The sequence below is a fragment of the Saccopteryx leptura genome, chromosome 8 (genome assembly GCF_036850995.1).
Source record: "Saccopteryx leptura isolate mSacLep1 chromosome 8, mSacLep1_pri_phased_curated, whole genome shotgun sequence".
NCBI classification, from domain to species: domain Eukaryota; kingdom Metazoa; phylum Chordata; class Mammalia; order Chiroptera; family Emballonuridae; genus Saccopteryx; species Saccopteryx leptura.
In genome coordinates this window covers 8,262,045-8,282,048 of record NC_089510.1, presented here as the reverse complement: position 1 = coordinate 8,282,048, position 20,004 = coordinate 8,262,045, and the positions used below count along the sequence as shown (strand labels likewise).

General features: G+C 45.8%; 2 protein-coding genes across 2 annotated transcripts in view; one reads left to right on the top strand and one right to left on the bottom strand.

Annotated features, from left to right (window-relative positions):
• MED12L (mediator complex subunit 12L) overlaps window positions 1–20,004 on the top strand; it is a 363,243-nt gene that overhangs the window by 252,101 nt on the left and 91,138 nt on the right. The window contains exon 17 of the mRNA XM_066347273.1: window positions 16,203–16,350. Within this exon, the coding sequence (XP_066203370.1) occupies window positions 16,203–16,350 (148 nt within the window). The remainder of the gene's footprint in view (window positions 1–16,202; window positions 16,351–20,004) is intronic.
• On the bottom strand, window positions 2,749–6,514 carry P2RY12 (purinergic receptor P2Y12). Its single transcript, XM_066347604.1, has 2 exons — window positions 6,353–6,514; window positions 2,749–4,782 (listed from the first exon to the last, which is right to left on the bottom strand). Exon 2 carries the CDS (start codon window positions 4,758–4,760, stop codon window positions 3,738–3,740), a length of 1,023 nt encoding a protein of 340 aa, XP_066203701.1. The 5' UTR covers window positions 4,761–4,782; window positions 6,353–6,514; the 3' UTR covers window positions 2,749–3,737.

Here is a 20,004-nt window from a genome sequence, read left to right as displayed (position 1 = left end):
CTACAACACCGCTATTAAACATCTTTTAAATCAATTCTAAACGTATAGGTGCCAAAAAGCCATGTCATTTAAGAATATATTGATTTGCTTATTAGTGGTATATAGCTTTTTATATTTTTATTGTCTATTTGTATTTCTCCCAGAAATTTATTTTTCAAGCCCCTTTTTCATGTCTTAAGAAGTTGGGCTGTTTCTTATATATATACACTTTTTTAAAAAGATTTTATTTATTGGTTTTTAGAAGGGGAGAGAAAGGGGGGAGGGGGATAGGAAGTGGAAGCATCAACTGTTAGTTGCTTCTCGTATGTGCGTTGACTGGGCAAGCACGGGGTTACGAACAGGTGACCTCAGCGTTCCAAGTCGATGCTTTATCCACTGTGTCACCACAGGTCAAGCATCTCTCTCTTTCCTTACTGACTCGTAAGTGTATTTCCACTGTTCGGTTCCCATTGGCGTCATTGTGCCCCCACTGAGGGCAGGACCGGCAGCCACGGTCACCTGAGTCAGCCCCTAGAACCCGCCCTTGTTTGCAGTGCGGAGCTGCTGACTCAGCCTGGTGCGTGAAGACTGGGCATTGCACTGTGTGAGGGGTTTCCTCCCATTTGTAAAGTTCTCGCCCGGGGCTTGTCAGTCTTCTTTTCTAAAGCACCGGTTCGTGAGCATTTAGGTTTTGCCACCCTATCCTCTCCAGCTCAACTCCGTACTCAGTAACCCAGTTGCTGCTGCAGGGAACTGGCCAGACATAAAACCCGGCTGGGCGCGGCTGTGTCCTCATAAGCCTCGTTATGGACACGGAAACTTGAATTTCATATCACTCGAATGCAACACGAGCTTTTTGACTCTTGATTTTTATCCCTGCAAACATTTGGAAGGGTGAAAGCCGTTCTTAGGCCACAGACAGTGGGCTCGACCCGGCGGGCAGGCTGCGGGTGCCGCCCCTACCTTAGACTGCTTCCAAGAGAGCCCCTGGGGGACACCGCCCATCACCAGCACCGCAGGACTGCGGGCCACGAGGGCGGGTGCCGCCCCTGCCTTAGACTGCTTCCGAGAGAGCCCCTGGGGGACACCGCCCATCACCAGCACCGCAGGACTGCGGGCCACGAGGGCGGGTGCCGCCCCTGCCTTAGACTGCTTCCGAGAGAGCCCTGGGAGACCCCGCCCGTCACCAGCATCGCAGGACTGCGGGCCACGAGGGCTGTGGCAACGGTCCATTGTGTCTGTCTCATTTTTGAACTTGATGACTTCTGGAGTGCAGCCTACAAAACTTCGCTTACTTTTTGTTTTTTAAAGTTATTGTGAAATGTGGGATATATTGTGTGTATTAAAATTCCTGAGCTGGAGATAGTGACGTGCTCTGTGTATAATGCACACTCCATAGTTACTGATCTCTCAGTCTGTCTGGAGGGGGTTCAGTTTGATATTTGATATAGGAGTACATCCTGTCTAACGTCTTTGAAAAAGAATTTCCAATAAAGTGTGATTTAGAGTTCAATTAAACTTTTTATATTATATATAAAAACATAAGTAGTTTCAAACACTTTAGTTTTTTTGTTTGTTTTTGGGTTTTGGTTTTTTTGCAAAAGTACCATCATACCATTAGCGTTCCTGGTTTCCCTTCTCTTGTGAAAGTTGTCATCTCGGTGAAAAGGAAAGATGATTCGGGTCAGTCTTTGCCCACCCTGCGGTCTCTCCGCAGGCACTGCATGCGGTCCTGGCACTGGGGTGGGTTCAGCTTAACCCACTCTTGACCCCGCCTTGGGTGGATGGAGGGGTGGATCGGTCAGATATGTGAGCTCTCGTTTCTCTTCCGGCTCAGAGGCCCTCGTGTTCTTACAGAACATACACACGTGTGTACGTGCCATCAGAGCAAACTGCCTTGGTCTGCGTGGCCCGGACAGCTGCTGTCCCAGCGGGACGCGGGGCACTCATGTGTTGTGACCCTGTCTGGGTGCATCTCTGCTGACACCCCGTGCTCGCCGGTAGCAGTGCCGGAGAAGGAAGTGAAGCTGCTGGAGACCAGACCCATGGAGAGAGTTAAATGAATTTGGTTTTGTACTGAAATTCCGCTCCACAGAACTCACGGGGGGCTTGGAGGCGATCCATTGTTATCGAAGTTCAGTGAACTTCTTTCTGCGGCTGCTCGCCCTCTCTTACTGTCTCCGAGAGTACAGACAGCCACCGGGACCCCTGCCTTCTGCTTGAGCATCACCCCTGAGGGGCAGAGACCAGATACATGAGGTCAGACTCACAGTGTGTCGTGTATACTGCTTATACAGAAAATAGTGGAATCAGTCACTTGTTTGGAATCAGACATTTTAAGTCTGACCTGTTTTGTTTTGTTTTTATTTACATATGATCTAATTGATGTGAGATGTCACCTTCAGAAGAGACTTTTCCCTTGGCTTGGCCTGTGGTGGCGCAGTGGATAAAGCGTTGACCTGGAACGCTGAGGTCGCCAGTTCGAATCCCTGGGCTTGCCCGGTCAAGGCACACATAAGGAGCAACTACTATGAGATGATGCTCCCTGCTCCTCCCTTCCCTGTTCCTGTCTCTCCTCTCTCTCTAAAGAAATCAATAAATAAAATCCTAAAAAAAAAGAGAGAGAGAGAGACTTTTCCCAATATTGTGTCATAAAACAAGCAGTGTGTTGGCAGCTTTTCTTTCTTAAATGGGTCTGGTATTTGATGTGGGGTAGACAGGGGTGAGTCATGGGCTCCAATGTCTTTGAATAAAAGATTTCCAACAAAGTACGATTTAGCATTTAATGTAGAGTTTGTTATATACACAAATAACAAACAGGTAAGTCCAAACATTTTAATCACTTTCCTATCGGTAGCTATGCTGTGCAAATGCATAATTATATTTAATGTTTTTCTCACCATGGGAAATGGTATTCACCCAAGTTGCATGTAGTTTCTAGAAGCTAGTTGATAAAAGGAAGTCAGTGATGGTGTTGTGTTTACTAAAGTTGTCAAAATATTAGTAAAACTGATTTCTCTAGTGTTAAGGCAGTGTGTTTGTTTGTACTAGATTGTCAGAAAAATAACCCTTCTATTTCAATAGCTTCATTTGCTCTTCTACACTTTGTATGGAAAAGGTTTTTCCATACAACTGTATATTAATGAACATTAAAAAAAAGGACTCAGTCCACTCTGTTACCATTTCAGTTAGTATAAATCCTTTAGGTCTTTGCTAATAAGTAAAAGTTAGTAGTTACTATTCTTTGTGTGTACCCTGTACTTAAATTTTTATAATGATTATCATAATAAGTCAGCATTTGGTTAGGGGTCTAGGATTCTATGCATTTTAGTAAGTATCATTTTTGGTCAGGAGACTTAATAAGACTTATCATCCTTCAGTTGATTATATATCATAGATTGATTATAACATTGTGATCAATAATGTATTTTTAAAAATTACAGTAGGTATTACTATATTGTTACCCATTTTGCCAAAACTCTAACGAATTCTTGAATTCTGTTTAGTTTTTTGCACGCCGCATGGTGATTGGATACAGTTTGTTTTTTTTCTCCACAGCTACATGTTCGTTCCTTTTTCTACATTTTACGATAGCTTTTGATACTGGAAGAGTAAGTGAAAATCACTTCTGTAGTCTTCTGTTGGTTCAAGAGTCACTGTTACTAACTCAGCTTTTTAGTCAGTATTAGTATTTTCACATAGTGTTTTTCCTCTTAGGAGTTCCAAATACTAGTAGATAGACTGCGACTTCAGCTTGTTTACATCGGAGTCTCCTCGCTTGGGTCGCCTCCATCCTGCCCTTTCCTCCTGTTCTCGTGGGGCGCAGACGTGGCAGAGTTGGGGCACCTCAGCATGCTCATCAAGGAATTTTTGAAGGACGTGCAAAGGAAGAAGTAGATGAAGGGATCGAGGCAGGCGTTTAAGGACGTCAGCCAGAGCGTGCTCTCCTTCACGTAGAACAGGGTGTTCTCGGCCGAACAGTCGAAGACGTCCCGGGTCTGGCTGAGGGTGTAGGGAATCCGGGCGAAGTGGAAGGGGACAAAACAAATAAAAAACACAGCGATGATGATGAAGACTTTGACGTTCACCTTCTTCCTGGGGACTTTGCCTGCACCCCTGGTTCTTACATATGACCTGTAGAGTTCTTTCGTAATGAGCGTGTAACATACAATGACAATTAAAAAATTAATCCAGAAAATGACTTGACAGATATAGTTGACAATCTCATGCCAGACCAAGCCAAACTCTGATTTGAGGAAAGAGCACTTCTTCACGTTCTTGTCCTTGGGCCTCTTGTTGGTCAGAATCATGTTCGGCAAAGAGAGCAAGAACATGAACGCCCAGAGCACCGCAGAGAGGATCTTAGCCCCCAGGAGGTTGCCGGGGCTGGAGGTTTTAAACGGCCTGGTGGTCTTCTGGTAGCGGTCGACCGTGATCAGTCCCAGGAAGGAGATGCTGATGTACATGGTGAAGTAAAAGACGACGGAGGTCACCTGGCACACGAAAGCCCTCAGGGGGCCCGTGCCCAGCTTGGCGTCGCTGAGGATTTTGAATGGGAAAGTCAGGATCATGAGAAGGTCGGAAATGACCGTGTTCTTCAGAAAGATAATGAAATTGGATTTGCTGCGGATTTGGAAGAAAATCCTCATCGCCAGGCTGTTTGTGATGAGTCCGATGAAAAACAGGACCGTGTAGAGGAGCGGGAAGAGGACCTGGGTGATCTTGTAATCCCGGGTGCACGGGCTGCTGCTGCTGTTGCCCGAGGAGGTGAGGTTGTCCATGGCTGCGTCTCTCCTCTGATGCCTGTGGGGGCGAGTTGGGGAGGAGGTTATATTTGGTCCCAGATTCGCTCTTACCTCCGTGTCTAACTTGTTAGAGAGCCTTCTTTAAAAACCAGGGTTTCTGATCGTCTGAGTGGCAACCAGTAAGAATACAGAAAACTGCATCTTATAATTATTTCATCGGGCAGATACTCTGTCTGCAGCTAAGTATAAAATGGTCAGCATTACATGAAGGGGGTGCTTTGTATTTCTGACTTGTTGGCTGTTTGCCTCTCATAGAGCATTTCTGATCCTAGACACGAACACACGTGTATTTCTGTACAAAAGAAAGAAGGACGTGGACGTGGGTGGTGGTGGGGGGGCTGCTTGGCTCCGCGCCAGCCTCATCTTCATGCCTTCTACCTTTTTTTGCTTCTATCCACTTTTTTCTACGCCATACCTATTCCTGGACTTCCTTTACTCTAGTGGCGCCATCAAAGAGTTCTAAGGAGAAATGACTGATAATTGCCCATTTGAATTAAATAAGTAAAGTACTGAATCAGAAAGAAAATTTCCTGTTATAATTGAAAGCTATGACTGCCTCTGTATTTCATTCGAAAGTCAGCCTCACAGGGACCCGTTCTTTAGCTCCAAATATAATGATGAAGGACCAGAACCACGTCCCGGTCTGATTCCACAGGTTATTGTACCCAACAGGCAGTTAGAAAACAAACGAGCAGACACACACACACACACACACACGCACACGCACGCACACACGCACGCTCACGCACACACACACAACTGATAGTTAACTTGTATGTATTCTCCGGCATCTAAGTTCTGAAATTTAAAGTGCAATTTGTAATACTTGCATTTCATTAAAGACAGTGGAATTGACTTCATAAAATAGCATTCCTAAATATAATACACAGTGCTGTTAAAGTACAAATATCTAAAAAGTTTTCTAAAAGCTTCCATGTAAAAAACTTCAATAGCACAAATAAAGGGAGAACTAAATCCTCCCAAGTCAACCGAATTATTATTTTTTCTCCATCCTTTGGTTACCGAAATTAAAACAATTAAGATTCATGTTGGCACAATGGTAGTAGCTTCAGTTTTCAACTTCTCCTTACTTCTGACCTGTTTAACCTAAAACAGACAAACCGGAAACAGGGTTTAATTGATGCAGATCACCGACGGTAACTGTCCTTGCTACTGTTACTTGCTCTTGGTTGTATATTCTTTAATAGTTTTTAAAATTCTCCTTTTGGGAATACTCATTTTGCATAGGCTGTAGCTTATTTAACAAGTATTCTTGATATTATTGAGAATTTCAGCTCTCCCTCTATTTAAATCTCATTTTACACTCAAGGTAAAATACCTAAGTCCGTTTCTATTATATTTCAGTGCTCTGCATAAATTTTTTAAATAAACTTAATGGTTATCTCTAACACCATTATTGCGGCTTTTATTTTCATTTCTATCCCAAGTGAGCGCTTGCATTGATATGGTTATTAAGGATTTCTAATTTTAAGAAAACTTGAAAAAATTTCCATAGACATCATAGTGTTAATATGTATATTTGTCAAGGACATCTGATCTAAGGTTACCTGGTTATTCTGTTGATGCTGAAGGGTGTGCGTGTTTCCTGTAAGGGGTAGTTAATTCTGCCTGCAGACAGGCCTCTGGCGTTTTCCTTTTTAATGTCTTAGCTCCGCCGTTACTCTTTAAGGTAGAGAAGTTGCTGAGTGTCCGTCAGGCAATCTTGAGGGTTCTAGAGAGAAACAGAGCAAAAGAGGAAGAGAGGACTTGGCCATCAGAAATTACCTTTAAACGCTGCAGACTCGAAGCTCTGCAGACACTGGGTTTCCGCTCGGCCACTTTTATGACTTCTGCTTTTATTTTTCTGGTAAATGCGGGGCAGGTTGGGTAAAAAGTCATCTTTTAAAAAGCAATTTAAAATCTTGCGGCTTTTTACTGAAACCTGCCATATAGTTGATGCTGGATGAGTTCTTTGGGGTATTTCCCATGCAAAAGATAAATCTGAGCCCTCTGAAGTCGGCTTCCTGGAGAAAGTCGCAAGCTTTCTTAGATGGTTGTTTACCTGTAAACCTAATGTCCTGAACCCCGGGTCATACCTTACGCTGTAACACGTAATTATATTAACTCCAAATGTGTGCTTGTTAGGGAGGGTAAGTCTTTTGTTCTTTGTGGGTTTTTTTCTGGTTAATAATGTCATTATTTTAAATCTGTATTTGATCAGCTTTTTCTAGGCGAAACAGCTTCCTCCCATCATAAATCCTAGGATTCCAAAATTACATTAGAAAGAAAACCAGTTGTATTCTTTGCCAGACTATTACCTCAAGTGTCCTTTATACTCTCTTTGAACAGAATTTACAGAGAACAGGATTTTTTTTTCTTTCAACATAGCTTTTGGTTTTGGGGAAATATATCATTAAATTCAGGAATTCTGAAATCACTCTTACCTTAATACAAATATTGTGTGTGTGCATGTGCATGGACACAGATGTTTCTAACTGTGCTCTCTGTTGCCAGAGAACCATTTGGGTGGATCTGTGCCTTTGTCATAGACACGTTGCAGCTATTTCTTTCCTCTGAGAGGTGTGTGCGTCTCTCTGCGTTTGTTGATCTTCAGCGATGGCTCTCCAAGCGCAGAGCAGCGGGGACGCCTCACCTGGGCCGTCCTGGGAAATGCACGTTCTTGAGCACCAAACCAGCCCCGAGGAGGCAGAAACCCTGGGTGCACCCTCCTCTGTATTTTAATGAGACGTCCATGTGCTCCTCGTGCACGCTGACATTTGCGGAGCGCTGATTTAAACTGACAGGAGTTTTGTTGGCATTAAGAATTTGAAACCAAGCTGTGAATTTGAGTTACATTATTCAGAAATGTCAGTTAATGATCCTGATTTGTTAGTCATCCAGAGGCGTCAGTTTGATATTAAACTCTTGGAAAAGTAGGTTTTAGGTTATTTTTATTTTAAAAATTGACTCTTGCGATAAACAAATCTTATTGTTGATTTGGAGACACAAAATTATACTTCGACAGAACTCTTCTGCTATGTACACTTCAGAATAAGACCAGCCAGTGTTTGATTTCTTAGTTGTCATGAGTCAGCTCATTTTACGATCTCAGCTACTCTCGGAAGTAGATGCTCTATTGTGTCTGTTCTCTGGATGAGCGAGGCCGAGAGTTAGAGACCCAATTCCGACCCACGCTGTCTGGTCCAGAGCCTGCATTTGTAATTACTGTGCGCTATTGCGAAGTGTTCCCCACCTCACAGTCTCCACGCCACCTACCCTACTGCCCACACTGAGGCGGGAGTGAGAGCGAGTGCCGGGAGCAGCACGGCCACACTTCTCTCAGGAACACAGGAGTCGTACCGGCCTCTGCAGCAAACTGTAAACCCTAACCACCTACCCTACTGCCCACACTGAGGCGGGAGTGAGAGCGAGTGCCAGGAGCGGCACGGCCACGCTTCTCTCAGGAACACAGGAGTCGTACAAGCCTCTACAGCAAACTGTAAACCCTAACCACCTACCCTACTGCTCACACTGAGGCGGGGAGTGAGAGCGAGTGCCGGGAGCAGCACGGCCACACTTCTCTCAGGAACACAGGAGTCGTACTGGCCTCTGCAGCAAACTGTAAACCCTAAAGGATGTCTCTGAATTATTTCTAAGGTCTAGAGATGAGACAAGACTAGTGAGGAAAAAACCATCACTGTTTTCAACAAATTGTGTTGTAATTACAGGAGCACTAATTCAGGATACTTAAATCATATACTTGATTGAGAATTTATATTTCCAAATTCCTAGAAGGCTATGAATAGGGATTTGAAGGGTACAGTAAAGACTCCAGGTCTTGATCTGAATGAACTTTTTCTTTCCTCTGGTTTCAACTCAACTGCACCTGTCGGTGAAACTTCTCTGATAACAAACATTTTCTTGTTGGAAGATGACTGACTGCCAATTAATTACCCATTGAGATCACTTGACTATGAAAGTGACTAAAATCTGTTAAGTCAGAGTTGTCTCAGGTTATAGAATTATATTGTCCTATGAATAGAACTGGAGTAAGTTGTGCACTTACTTATTACTCTCATTAATAAACAACAATACATGAAGTTTGTAATTGTATGTATTACTTTTGGGACCATGAGGAGGTTCTATTGATTTGGTTATTTTCAATGACTGGGACGACTTAGAATAATAAACTTATACCCCAGAATTTTTACATGCAAGTGATTTAATTGATTTTTTGTTTTGCCAAGTTTGCCAAAGGTTGTCTGCATACCTGAAAATATTTGCTTGAATGAGATTACTCTGAAGCCAGAGGCCCGTGTCCTGACATGGTAGAACTGTGGTCCCTTCAGAACCAGATTGTGGCAGGAGGGGGATGGAGAGGTCATTAAACCATCTGATTGCCTCTCAGGCTATTTCAGTTTTAACACGGTTTGTAAATGTGCTCATTTTGACCTTCCTGAATGATTTGATTGAATACCTCTATTTTAAGTTTACTAATGTCACCTGGCTTGGCTTTTCCTGTTAGAGGATAGAAATTTAGGTTAGATAAAAGATGAATTCCTAAGTCAGGAGTCTCAGACATTGGGGTTTAGTAGAAGAGGGTGCTAATTCTGCTGATCCAATTATATGTCTATTCTGGTCTTGAGTGTTTGTGCTTGAAAACAGAGGACTAGTATTACCCAGTTAAACATCTTAACATCAGCTATGCTCCTAGGATGCATTGAGTTTGTTGGATAAAGGCCTCATTTTAACCATACCGTGGACTGTAAGTTATTTTAGAATGAAGATTTCCTATACAAATCAAAGGGGCTTCCTATTTTTTTTGTGAGACAGACTCATACATGTGCCCTGACTGGGATCCACCCAGCAACCCTCGCCTGTGGCCACTGCTTGAATCAACCAAGCTATTTTTAGTGCCTGAAACTGATGCTTGAGCTAACTGGGCCATCCTCGGTGCCAGGGTCCTACACGCAAACTAGTTCTCTGTGTGCCCTGACTAGGAATCGATTCTGGGACGTCCATATGCTGGGCTGATGATCTATCCATTTAGCAAACCATCTAGGGCCTCTTAATTTCTTGACTTAAAGAAACATTCACTCCAGTTCAGGTGATGTTACTAATGAGAAGAAGCTACTTGTTTCTGTTCCTGCAACTCAGCCTCCCTGTATAAGTGCATACCTGTTCCTCCACCCAGCCCCAGGCTTGTGACATGCTATTTTTATTTGAAATTATTTTATTCTAAACAGAATAGTGTGGTACGTTGAAGAATTCAGCCTCAAAAATATTGTTTGAAAGACACTTTTTATAGTTCTTTATGGATGAACTAAAATAAAAACCTTATGGAAATTTATTATTATTTTTTTAAAGTGGCTTTTACTACTTTTTTGAAGATGATGTAGACTGGGTTTGCATTTAAATACTTAAATTAAAGAGTGTTGGGGAGGTTGGAATGCTTTATTTTGTTGCATCAGAAAGAGAACTGCATCGACATCGATTTCTTGTTAGCATTTGGGAGGAAAGGAAGTGCATTCAGAGGGCGTTCTTAACTCCCTTTGAAAAGAACATTAAATTATTCATTTTAAAATTCTACAACTGTTAGGTCACTGTGGAAATATCAGGAAACATGAAGAAGGAGGGCACTTAGCCCTGAGGACCTAGTCACCATGATTACATCCTTGTGAACACACACATTTTAGCAACCTTTCTAATCACTTATTTTGCACTAGAGCTTAGCTAGAAGACCGAGCCGTGAGCTAATCACTCATATTAAAGAAGTAAGGGTGGCTCAGAGCTGACTTGAAGTTCATTAACTTCAGTTCCTTCTAAGGGTTTTTGGGTCCAGAGACCTATCTTAATTTCTGTGGTGTACAGGCCTTCCAGGGTTTGGGCACACATCCTCCTAGTTCCTTACCAATGAAGTCTTTGTGATGTTCGTTATCTGGAGAAAGAAAGGAATTGATCTGGAGATTTCCGGAACTCGGTTTACAGGGGAGATGAACCGTTCCACACAGGACAGCCGTGGGCTGACCGTGCACGGGTGACCACACATCTGTGGCTGTCCAGTGGAGTCTTTCTCAGCTAAACAAATGGGTCCTTCAAGGAATAAATAATAGAATAATTCTTTGGTACTGATCTCCAATCATTAATACTACTTACAACTATGCATTTGAGGGTGTTTTAATTCCCAGTCAAAAGAGTGGATACCTTTGGGAATATGTGGTCTATTTTATTAGGTTGCTTTAATGCTCACGTAATACAAATGGCGACTTGAAAACTTGTACATTTTCTACAGAAAACTGGCATAAACCGCCCTCGTAGGCCAGCGATTTCAGCCTTTTCCATTTCACGGCACATATAAACTACGAACATTCTGCAGCACACCGGAAAATGTATTTTTTGCTGATCTGACCAAAATAAAATAATAGGAACAGTTTTGATTCATTCACCCTGGATGGCTATTGTTGTTTTGGCTGTTGTGATTTTTTTTTTTTTTTTTTTTTTGACAATCTAAGGGAAAAGAGATCCATGCCCCTGACTAAACAGTCAGGTATTGCATGTTTTAAAGTCTTTTGGCACCCCGTTTGAAAGTTGCTGCCGTAGGCTACTGATGAGGAGTCGCTTGTAGAAGTCTTTGTTGTCCCATTTCAGAGACCGGTAGGAAAGAGCAGTCGTGGTTTTCCCAGCCCTGTGCACGACCAGCAGCCAGGGCCGCCTTCGCTCCGTGCAGACTCACCGATGTCCAGCTGGGTACACGCCGCTCTTGCTCCCAGCCCTGTGCACGACCAGCAGGCAGGGCGGCCTTCGCTCCGTGCAGACTCTCCGATGTCCAGCTGGGTACACGCTGCTCTTGCTCCCAGCCCCGTGCACGACCAGCAGGCAGGGCCACCTTCGCTCCGTGCAGACTCACCCATGTCCAGCTGGGTACACGCCGCTCTTGCTCCCAGCCCTGTGCACGACCAGCAGGCAGGGCCGCCTTCGCTCCGTGCAGACTCACCCATGTCCAGCTGGGTACACGCCGCTCTTGCTCCCAGCCCCGTGCACGACCAGCAGCCAGGGCCGCCTTCGCTCCGTGCAGACTCACCGATGTCCAGCTGGGTACACGCCGCTCTTGCTCCCAGCCCCGTGCACGACCAGCAGGCAGGGCGGCCTTCGCTCCGTGCAGACTCTCCCATGTCCAGCTGGGTACACGCCGCTCTTGCTCCCAGCCCTGTGCACGACCAGCAGCCAGGGCGGCCTTCGCTCCGTGCAGACTCACCCATGTCCAGCTGGGTACACGCCGCTCTTGCTTCTTCAGTTCCAGCCCCGTCCCAACACACAACTTGGCTTCTGGCTCAGCTCCCTGAGCGCATCGGGCCCGTGAACTGATACGATGCAAGCTTCTCCCCAGCCCTCACGTCTGCACCTTCAGATTTCCCTGCATTTTTTATCAATTTCCCTTGTTGTCCCTTGTTGTCCCTGGGGTTAAGTAGAAAGAGGTGCCAGTCTTTCTTAACAAGTTAATCCAGACAACACTGTTGTGTTGTTTTATCAGTTAATCAGTCATCCGCCCTGCAATCGGATTTCCTCAATGGAGACTCGACGTGGGACATAGCTTGGAAACAAGAGGTCGCCGCCCATGATCCCAATACAAATTTCTCTTTCCTCGCAAGCTGGCGTTCCTCCTACCCAGTTACTAGAAACCGGGTGACTCGTTTCACCATCTGCTCTGACTTCAGCTCCCCATTTCCTGCTCTCTGCCCCACTGCTGGAGAGAAACTTCTCTTTTGAGGTTCACACAGTTCTGTTTTGTTTTGAAATAAACAAATCAGAGAGGCCACACCCATTGTTCCGTCTCTAACTGCATTTGATACTGTTGATTACTGCCATTATTGTGTGGCCTCCTGACTTATCTTATTAATTAGGGAAAGCGCACGTACATCCGGTGATGGCTGACTTGTCCTCTGCACTGTCTCATCCCTCTTTGCCCCCCGCCAAGAGAGTGTGGGGTTTCACGCCCCTCCCAGTCACACATTGCTCTTATCTCTCTTTAAAGTGGTCATTAGTCTCCATGGCAACCGCCCACTCTGCCTGCCCCGCAGACCCCTCCCACTAGAGGCGAGTCCCGGAGCTCCCTGCCCTGACCGGCTTTCTCCCAGCATGCTCTGCTCCTGCTCCTCCTGGAGTCCAGTCAGATGAGCATCGCCTCAGATGTGTGATTCTTTCTGAACTTTCTCAGGCACCTCTTGATTTTGCACCTTAGTTTTTATTCCCACCACTAAGATCCGACTTACACCCTGCAGCTCTCTTGCTCTGTCTCTGCCCTTCATTTCTCCTCTTTAGTTTTTGTCAGCCCTTACCAGCCTAAGTTTCCTACAAAACTAGTTTTTATTTTTATTTTTTGTCTTCATTCTATCCTGATCTTATAGTCATGGTGTTCTTCCATTAGTGCACTTACTTACTCATTATTTTGTATTTTAATTAATATTCAGTGCCCATTAAGAATATAAGTGTGAGGCCCTGGCCAGGTAGCTCAGTTGGTTAGAGCAGTGGTCCCCAACCCCTGGGCCGCAGACCGGTACCGGTCCGTGGGCCATTTGGTACCGGTCTGCAGAGAAAGAATAAATAACTTACATTATTTCCGTTTTATTTATATTTAAGTCTGAACGATGTTTTATTTTTTTAAAATGACCAGATTAAAAAAAAAAAGACCAGATTCTCTCTGTTACATCCAAGACTCACTCTTGACACTTGTCTCAGTCATGTGATACATTTATCTGTCCCACCCTAAAGGCCGGTCCGTGAAAATATTTTCTGACATTAAACTGGCCCATGGCCCAAAAAAGGTTGGGGACCCCTGGGTTACAGCGTTGTCCCAATACGCCAAGGTTGCAGGTTTGATCCCTAGCCAGGGCACATACAAGAAGTGACCAATAAATTCATGAATAAATGGAACAGCACGTTAAATGTCTCTCTCGCCTCTCTCTCCCCCCCCTCTTCCTCTCCGTCTCTCTCTTCCTGTCCCTCCTTCCCTTCCTTGCTCTCTCTGAAATCAATCAACAAAATAATTTAGAAAGGATATAAATGTGAATACAAGAGACTGGGGTTCTCCCTCACAAACTAGACAGCCTAGCGGGGAAGGCAGACTTTAAACAAACACCTAGAAAATAAGGGACTGATCCTGTGATAAATGTTCCGCACTTCCTGCCGCCCCGACCCCCGCCTTCCCCGTGGTGAAGCCCTCACTAGAGCGGGGTGTGGAGTGAGGGATCTGAGGGCGCGGCCATTTACAGCCCGTCCACAAGGGACACCACGGCTGCCGAGAGAGGGCTGCAGGTGGCAGGAGGAAGGAAGAGCCCCGGCGTGTTTGGGGGATGTGGAGAAACGGGGCGCAGTGCGAGTGTGGGTGTGTGGGAGAGAGAAGTGGGGGTGTAGGGACAGGAACGGGTGGCCGCAGGCGCTGCCCACTGTGCCACAGAGTGTTCCACGTTCTCCACCTCAGTTCCTCTCGCAGAAACAGACAGGGTGGGAGCTCTTAGGTCATTTTTCCGAGGGCGACTCTGAGGCTCAGAAAGGCTCCCGGTCCAGGGCCGTGGAGCCGGGCTGAGAACAGTCCCAGCTCTCTGACCCCGGCTCGGGCTACGGCTGGAGCCCCAGCCCCCGTGCGTGTGAGGGGCGCAGGGATCTTTGCAGGGCACCCGCTCTCACCGTCTGCAGAGGCTGAGCCTGTGACCCGGGTCTGCACCCCTGGAGGTCAAGGAGACGCCTACCACCCGGCATTGTCCTCAGGCTCGCGCGCCTTGTCTTGCTGTAAGCAGGTAGATGCTCTAGGAAGCCAATGTTCAGTAACTTTGCTGACACCTCCCCATCGTGCCTCCCTCAGAAGTTTACATTGGAACCCTTTGACAATGGGTGACGTGTCCCTTCACCATGCCAGGGCACAGGACTGGCGCCTCCTGGTTACGAACAGGTTTCTCGGTGCCCTCCTGTTCCGTTTACAAGGTTTACCTGTGCACACCACACCAGACAAAAAGGTGTGTCAACAACGCTGTGTGACAGCAAAGACCGGAAACTGACAGGAAGCTCGGTCATTCATATGTGCAGCCAGGGGTAGGGGTCCCTACCTGTGTTGACTTTACGCTGTGGTTTGCACAAAAGTCTTTGGAGCAGTTGGATAGTCAGAATATATCAATACTAAGTAGCAATAGCTTCTGGGGATATAATAGAAAAGGAACCAGCACGCAGAGAAGAGGGGCCTTGAATGCATGTCTGTGAGAGAGACAGAAGGACAGAAAGAGACGAGAGGAATGTGACAGGCAGAGAACAGGTTATTACTCCAAGACCCCAGCGGCCAAAGGCTACTTTGTGCAGCGTGCACATGGGGGACCCTCCAAATTAAACACTGCGCTTCTCCAAGAGGCCAGGATCCCGGTCTTTTTCACAGCCACTACTCCCTGGGACCACGACATCATTTGTGTTTTCTGGGAGATGTTCCTCTCTCGTGCGGGCTCTTTAGGGTCCGCGGCTGTTCAGGAAGGGCAGCACCTCGCACGGGCAAATGTGGAGACACAATAAGAAAAGAAAATGGACCAAAATAAGGAGCTGGGAGTTAGTCCCAGAGAAACGGAAGAGTGGGAGATCCGAGAGAGAACCCGAGATGGACAGATCAGGAGCAGATGGAAGAGAGAACACGCCCTGGACTGTGGAATAACCCACGGTGGCTCAGGAATGCGTTCAGCAGTGCGTACTGGTTGCTGCTTTGCTGTGTCTAAATACTTTCCCTTCCCATGTGGGAGGAATCCTGCTGAGCGCACCGTCTGCGGGCAGGGGTGGGGGCTGGCCCAGAAGAGCAAGGTCGTGTCAGACGGAGCTGGCCTTGCGTTTCCAGCCCCTCACCTCACCTCGAGGGAGACCCGCGCGCTACATTATTTTGTTTGGAAACACATTGGATGTAAATGGAGCATTTTTATAAAAGTACTTGAGGATCCTAGGAAGATTATTTTTTTTATCTAAATATGAAATATTTAATGATGCCATGTACAGAAAACCAAACTGACTAAGAAGTAACATTTTCCTTAAGGGGAGAGTACAGCTAGATAGTGCATAACATCATGTGAAGCTAGCCCAGTGCTCACATCTTTCACAGTGAGAAGTTTTCCGACATTCGGCACTTACTCTGTAGGGTTCGCCCACATCAGCTGCTTCTAGTGAGACTTCAGGCCTGATGACACGGCTGACACGTTGTTTTCACTCTAGCAGGTTCCAAACTGGAAAAACCAGGTGTCGCCAGCGGAGGTGGAGGTGGAGGTGAATGGGAAGGCGGGCGGGGTGTGCCACCCCTCCAGCCGGCCGGGCGGTGCTGTGGTCAGCGCCCTTGACGGACAGCAGACACGGCCCTCTCCCTGCCACCAAGGGTTTCAACGTGCATTTTCTGTTTTCCAGGACGAATCTTCAAGTCATGAATGTAACCAGCGCACAATCCTTCTCTACGGCGTGGGCAAGGAGCGCGACGAAGCCAGGCATCAGCTCAAGAAGATTACCAAAGATATTCTGAAAATCCTCAACAAGAAGAGCACCGCGGAGACGGGGGGTAAAGAGCCAGAGCGCGTCCTCCCATGGTGCTGCCCGTGTCTTCCCTCCCAGCACAGCCTTTATCACATGGGGACAGGGCGCTGTCCCCGGGCCGTTTCCCCTCCTGGGTGACTGTCACATCGAAATATGAATAAGCACTTTGAGAACTTCGGGCCACGGTTCCATTTATAGTCATCCTGGCATTAAAATAGCACACAGTTCTAGAGATAGGTCTGGGTAGCTTTTATTTTCTATTCTTTTATTTTTTTATACTTCCCGAATTTTCCCCAGCAGTCTAACATGAAGTATTGAAGATCATGAGTTGGAAACCCCTTGTTCTGGAAGAGGTTCCCTTCTTTACCTCCCTTTTTCACGTTTGCACTTTGCTGGAGGACCTCATGGTGGCATGAGAACTGAAAATCGCGCCAGTGCCTGTCGTTGGCGATGCTTGCTCTCATTACCCGGGAGAACCATGTCGTAGGTCACGGTGGCCACCCAGGCCACATGATTTCAGGCAGAGAAGAAGAGCGGGTCTTTGCTGTACAGTGCCTTCTCTCCGGGTCTTTGCTGTACAATGCCTTCTCTCCGGGTCTTTGCTGTACAGTGCCTTCTCTACGGGTCTTTGCTGTACAGTGCCTTCTCTACGGGTCTTTGCTGTACAGTGCCTTCTCTCCGGGTCTTTGCTGTACAGTGCCTTCTCTACGGGTCTTTGCTGTACAGTGCCTTCTCTACGGGTCTTTGCTGTACAGTGCCTTCTCTACGGGTCTTTGCTGTACAGTGCCTTCTCTACGTGGAGTGCTCTTTCCCCGGCTCTCGACATGGTTTGTACAGTGAAGCCAGGCCTTCTTATTAGGTCACCACATTGCATAATTGAAATTTCGTAATTATCCACTTCACATTTGCCTAATTACTCTTTTCAAGATTTGTTTACTTTATTAAGCAGTCATATGATTCAAACTATGATATCATTATATATACACCACCACCACCAGCGATGTTTTATTTCTCTAGTACTTGCATTATATCAAGGAGGAGAAGTTGGCACCTTCCCTCTGCACACACCACACTTCCTGTGCACGGGGTCGGCCCCCTCTAGGAAGCCTACTTTGTTGTTCAGTGCACACTAAACACTCCAGTAGGAACCTCCCCGCAGGGGCCCGGTAGGCCTTCACCGGATGGGTTCCTGGGTGAATTGCTCCAGTCTCTCCCTGCTAGATCTTCCCCGCAGGAAAGCAGAGATAGAACCTGTGTGGACAGCCCCCCTTCCTCTCTGTCGCTAGAGGGGTGCAGGTGGCAAGGCGCAAGGGCAGCAGGCTTCGCTCTGATGTGATGTGTGGGTGTGTGAAGGGCAGGTTAATCCTGAGAGCACACACAGTAGAAAGTCACCTCCCTGTGGTTTGCATCACATACCCTAACTCCCTCCTGCTGCAAGTTAAGGACCTCACAGGCCACCAGCGCCCTGCGGGAGGCCTCCAGAGTCTTGAGAGGGAAATGAAACCCTGCTGTTGTTGGCCTGTCATTGCTTGAGCTTGGAAAGGACAGAGCTGCTCTAAGAAGTACGGTTGACCCGTCCTTTGCAGTGGGTCTCGTGTAGACGCCCTGCAAGTAGAGAACAGAAACTGTTGAACTCATTTCTTGTATTCTTGAAAAGAGGGTGGACACACTCTCTTTTAAAAGGTTCAGTAATAACATTTTTTTAACTCTAAGTTAATTTTAGAGAGTCTTTCCAGGTCTCGTGGAATTGATGGTTTTCGGAGACTGCGAGGGGTGCAAAGAAGAAGGAAGCAATACGACGCCTTTTTTGTTGAGTCGACTTCCTTCCTGCACAAGGTGTTTCCAGGGCCAGACCAGAGTCTGTGCTATCTTTGTGTCAGTCTCTAAATAGGCACGTCTTGCTCATGAACTCACAAAACTGTGGTTCCATGCTGCATTTTGAGGTATCAGTAATAGAAACACCTCTGTCAAGAGGCATCTTCAAAGGGGGCTTTTGTCTTTCCCTCATTTTAGATAAAATTCCTCAACCAGAAATATTTTAATCTGGGGATGGAGTTGGCTTGCCTTCTGATAGTCTACATGTAAGTCACTACTTAAAACCTAGTGTGCTCACCTGAGCTGGCTAACTATCCTTCAGATTAATGGAAACTTGCCCCCTCTTGTTGCCAAAAATGAGGACTGGTAAGGCAGGAAAACAGAGCTTGTGGAAGCATGTGTGTGATTTCTGGCTCCATATAAAAATATTTTTGTGTGTGTATTTTTCTGAAGTGAGAAACAGGGAGGAAGAGAGACAGACTCCTGCATGCACCTGACCTGGATCCACCCAGCATGCCCACTAGTGGACAATGTTCTGCCCATCTGGGGCGTTGCTCCATTGCAGCGGAAGCCATTCTAGCACCTTAGGCGGAGCCCATGGAGCCATCCCCAGCGCCCGGGGCCAACTTTGCTCCAATGGAGCCTTGGCTGCGGGAGGGGAAGAGAGAGACAGAGAGGAAGGAGAGGGGGAAGGGTGGAGAAGCAAGCAGGTGGGTGCTTCTCCTGTGTGCCCTGGCTGTAAGTCGAACCTGGGACTGGCACACACTGGGCCAACACTCTACCACTGAGCCAACCGGCCAGGGCAAAAATATGATTTTGAGGAACTCGTTAAAGGTGTTCTCATAGCAACCAATCCTTACTGAGGAGTATTTATAACCTAAAGCTTATACGACATTTCCTATTCTACATTTATATCTTTGGTTTTCAATGGCACGTCTTTTGGAAATATTCCTGAAGTTTACTAAAGTAGAAGGCCAAAACATCTCGGATTTAAAGATTTCAAAAAAATTTAAAAAAGCACAAGCAAAATTAAGCAACTAAAGAATAATATGTATTATGAAAGCAAATTAACATAAACAGATGAGGAAAATTATGATTATTGTTATTCACCTATCATTAAAGTATTCCATTAAGAACCACCCCTAATTTTTATATTTTTCTTTGAAAGTAAATATAAATTGCCAGGAATCAATTGCATCTTTTTTATAAGAGATTTTAAGAAGTTAGCTATATGTAAGTAAATAGAGCCTATTAGCACAAACACACAAAAAGATGCATTTGTGAGTTCTCATGAGGAATCTACTTCCTCATATCTGCTATTTTTGTTTGTGTTTTTACTTTGGTCCTAGGAAGGACTAAATAATTATGTTAGCTTCTGTTTTGAAGCACATTGTACTCAGGGCTGTTGATGTAAGCTTTTAGCCTCGGATCAGCGATGTTATTAGTAAATGGAAATTTCAAAACCTAGATATTTTAAATATGCTCATGGCATGTGAGCAGCTAATAGGTTTGATGAACTTAGTTCCCATTCTTTGTGTTATCGTTGGTGTTACTTGATAAAAGTGGCACAGTCTGGTGTCTTATGTTGCTCAACATCTTTGATTCTGATTGACTCTGGTCTCGAGGTTACTGTAGTTTGTTTTTTTAGGAAATGAGGGCAGCACAGCCTGGATTTTTGGGGGAGGAGGGGGTGGTGGTGAGGGCTTCAACTATAATTGCTTATTGTTGAACGAGAAGTATCCTTTCTTCTAATGTTACTTTTTAACACCATTACATTTGGCATTAACAAAATCTTTTTGAGTTCAGGGAACTCTTTCTTGTATCTTTAATAGAGATGTGTAATAACCTCTTTGTTCTCTGAAAT

Bases quoted from the DNA above. Each gene is read 5' to 3' on its own strand.
- P2RY12 (XM_066347604.1), bottom strand. From the start codon at position 4,760: ATGGACAACCTCACCTCCTCGGGCAACAGCAGCAGCAGCCCGTGCACC.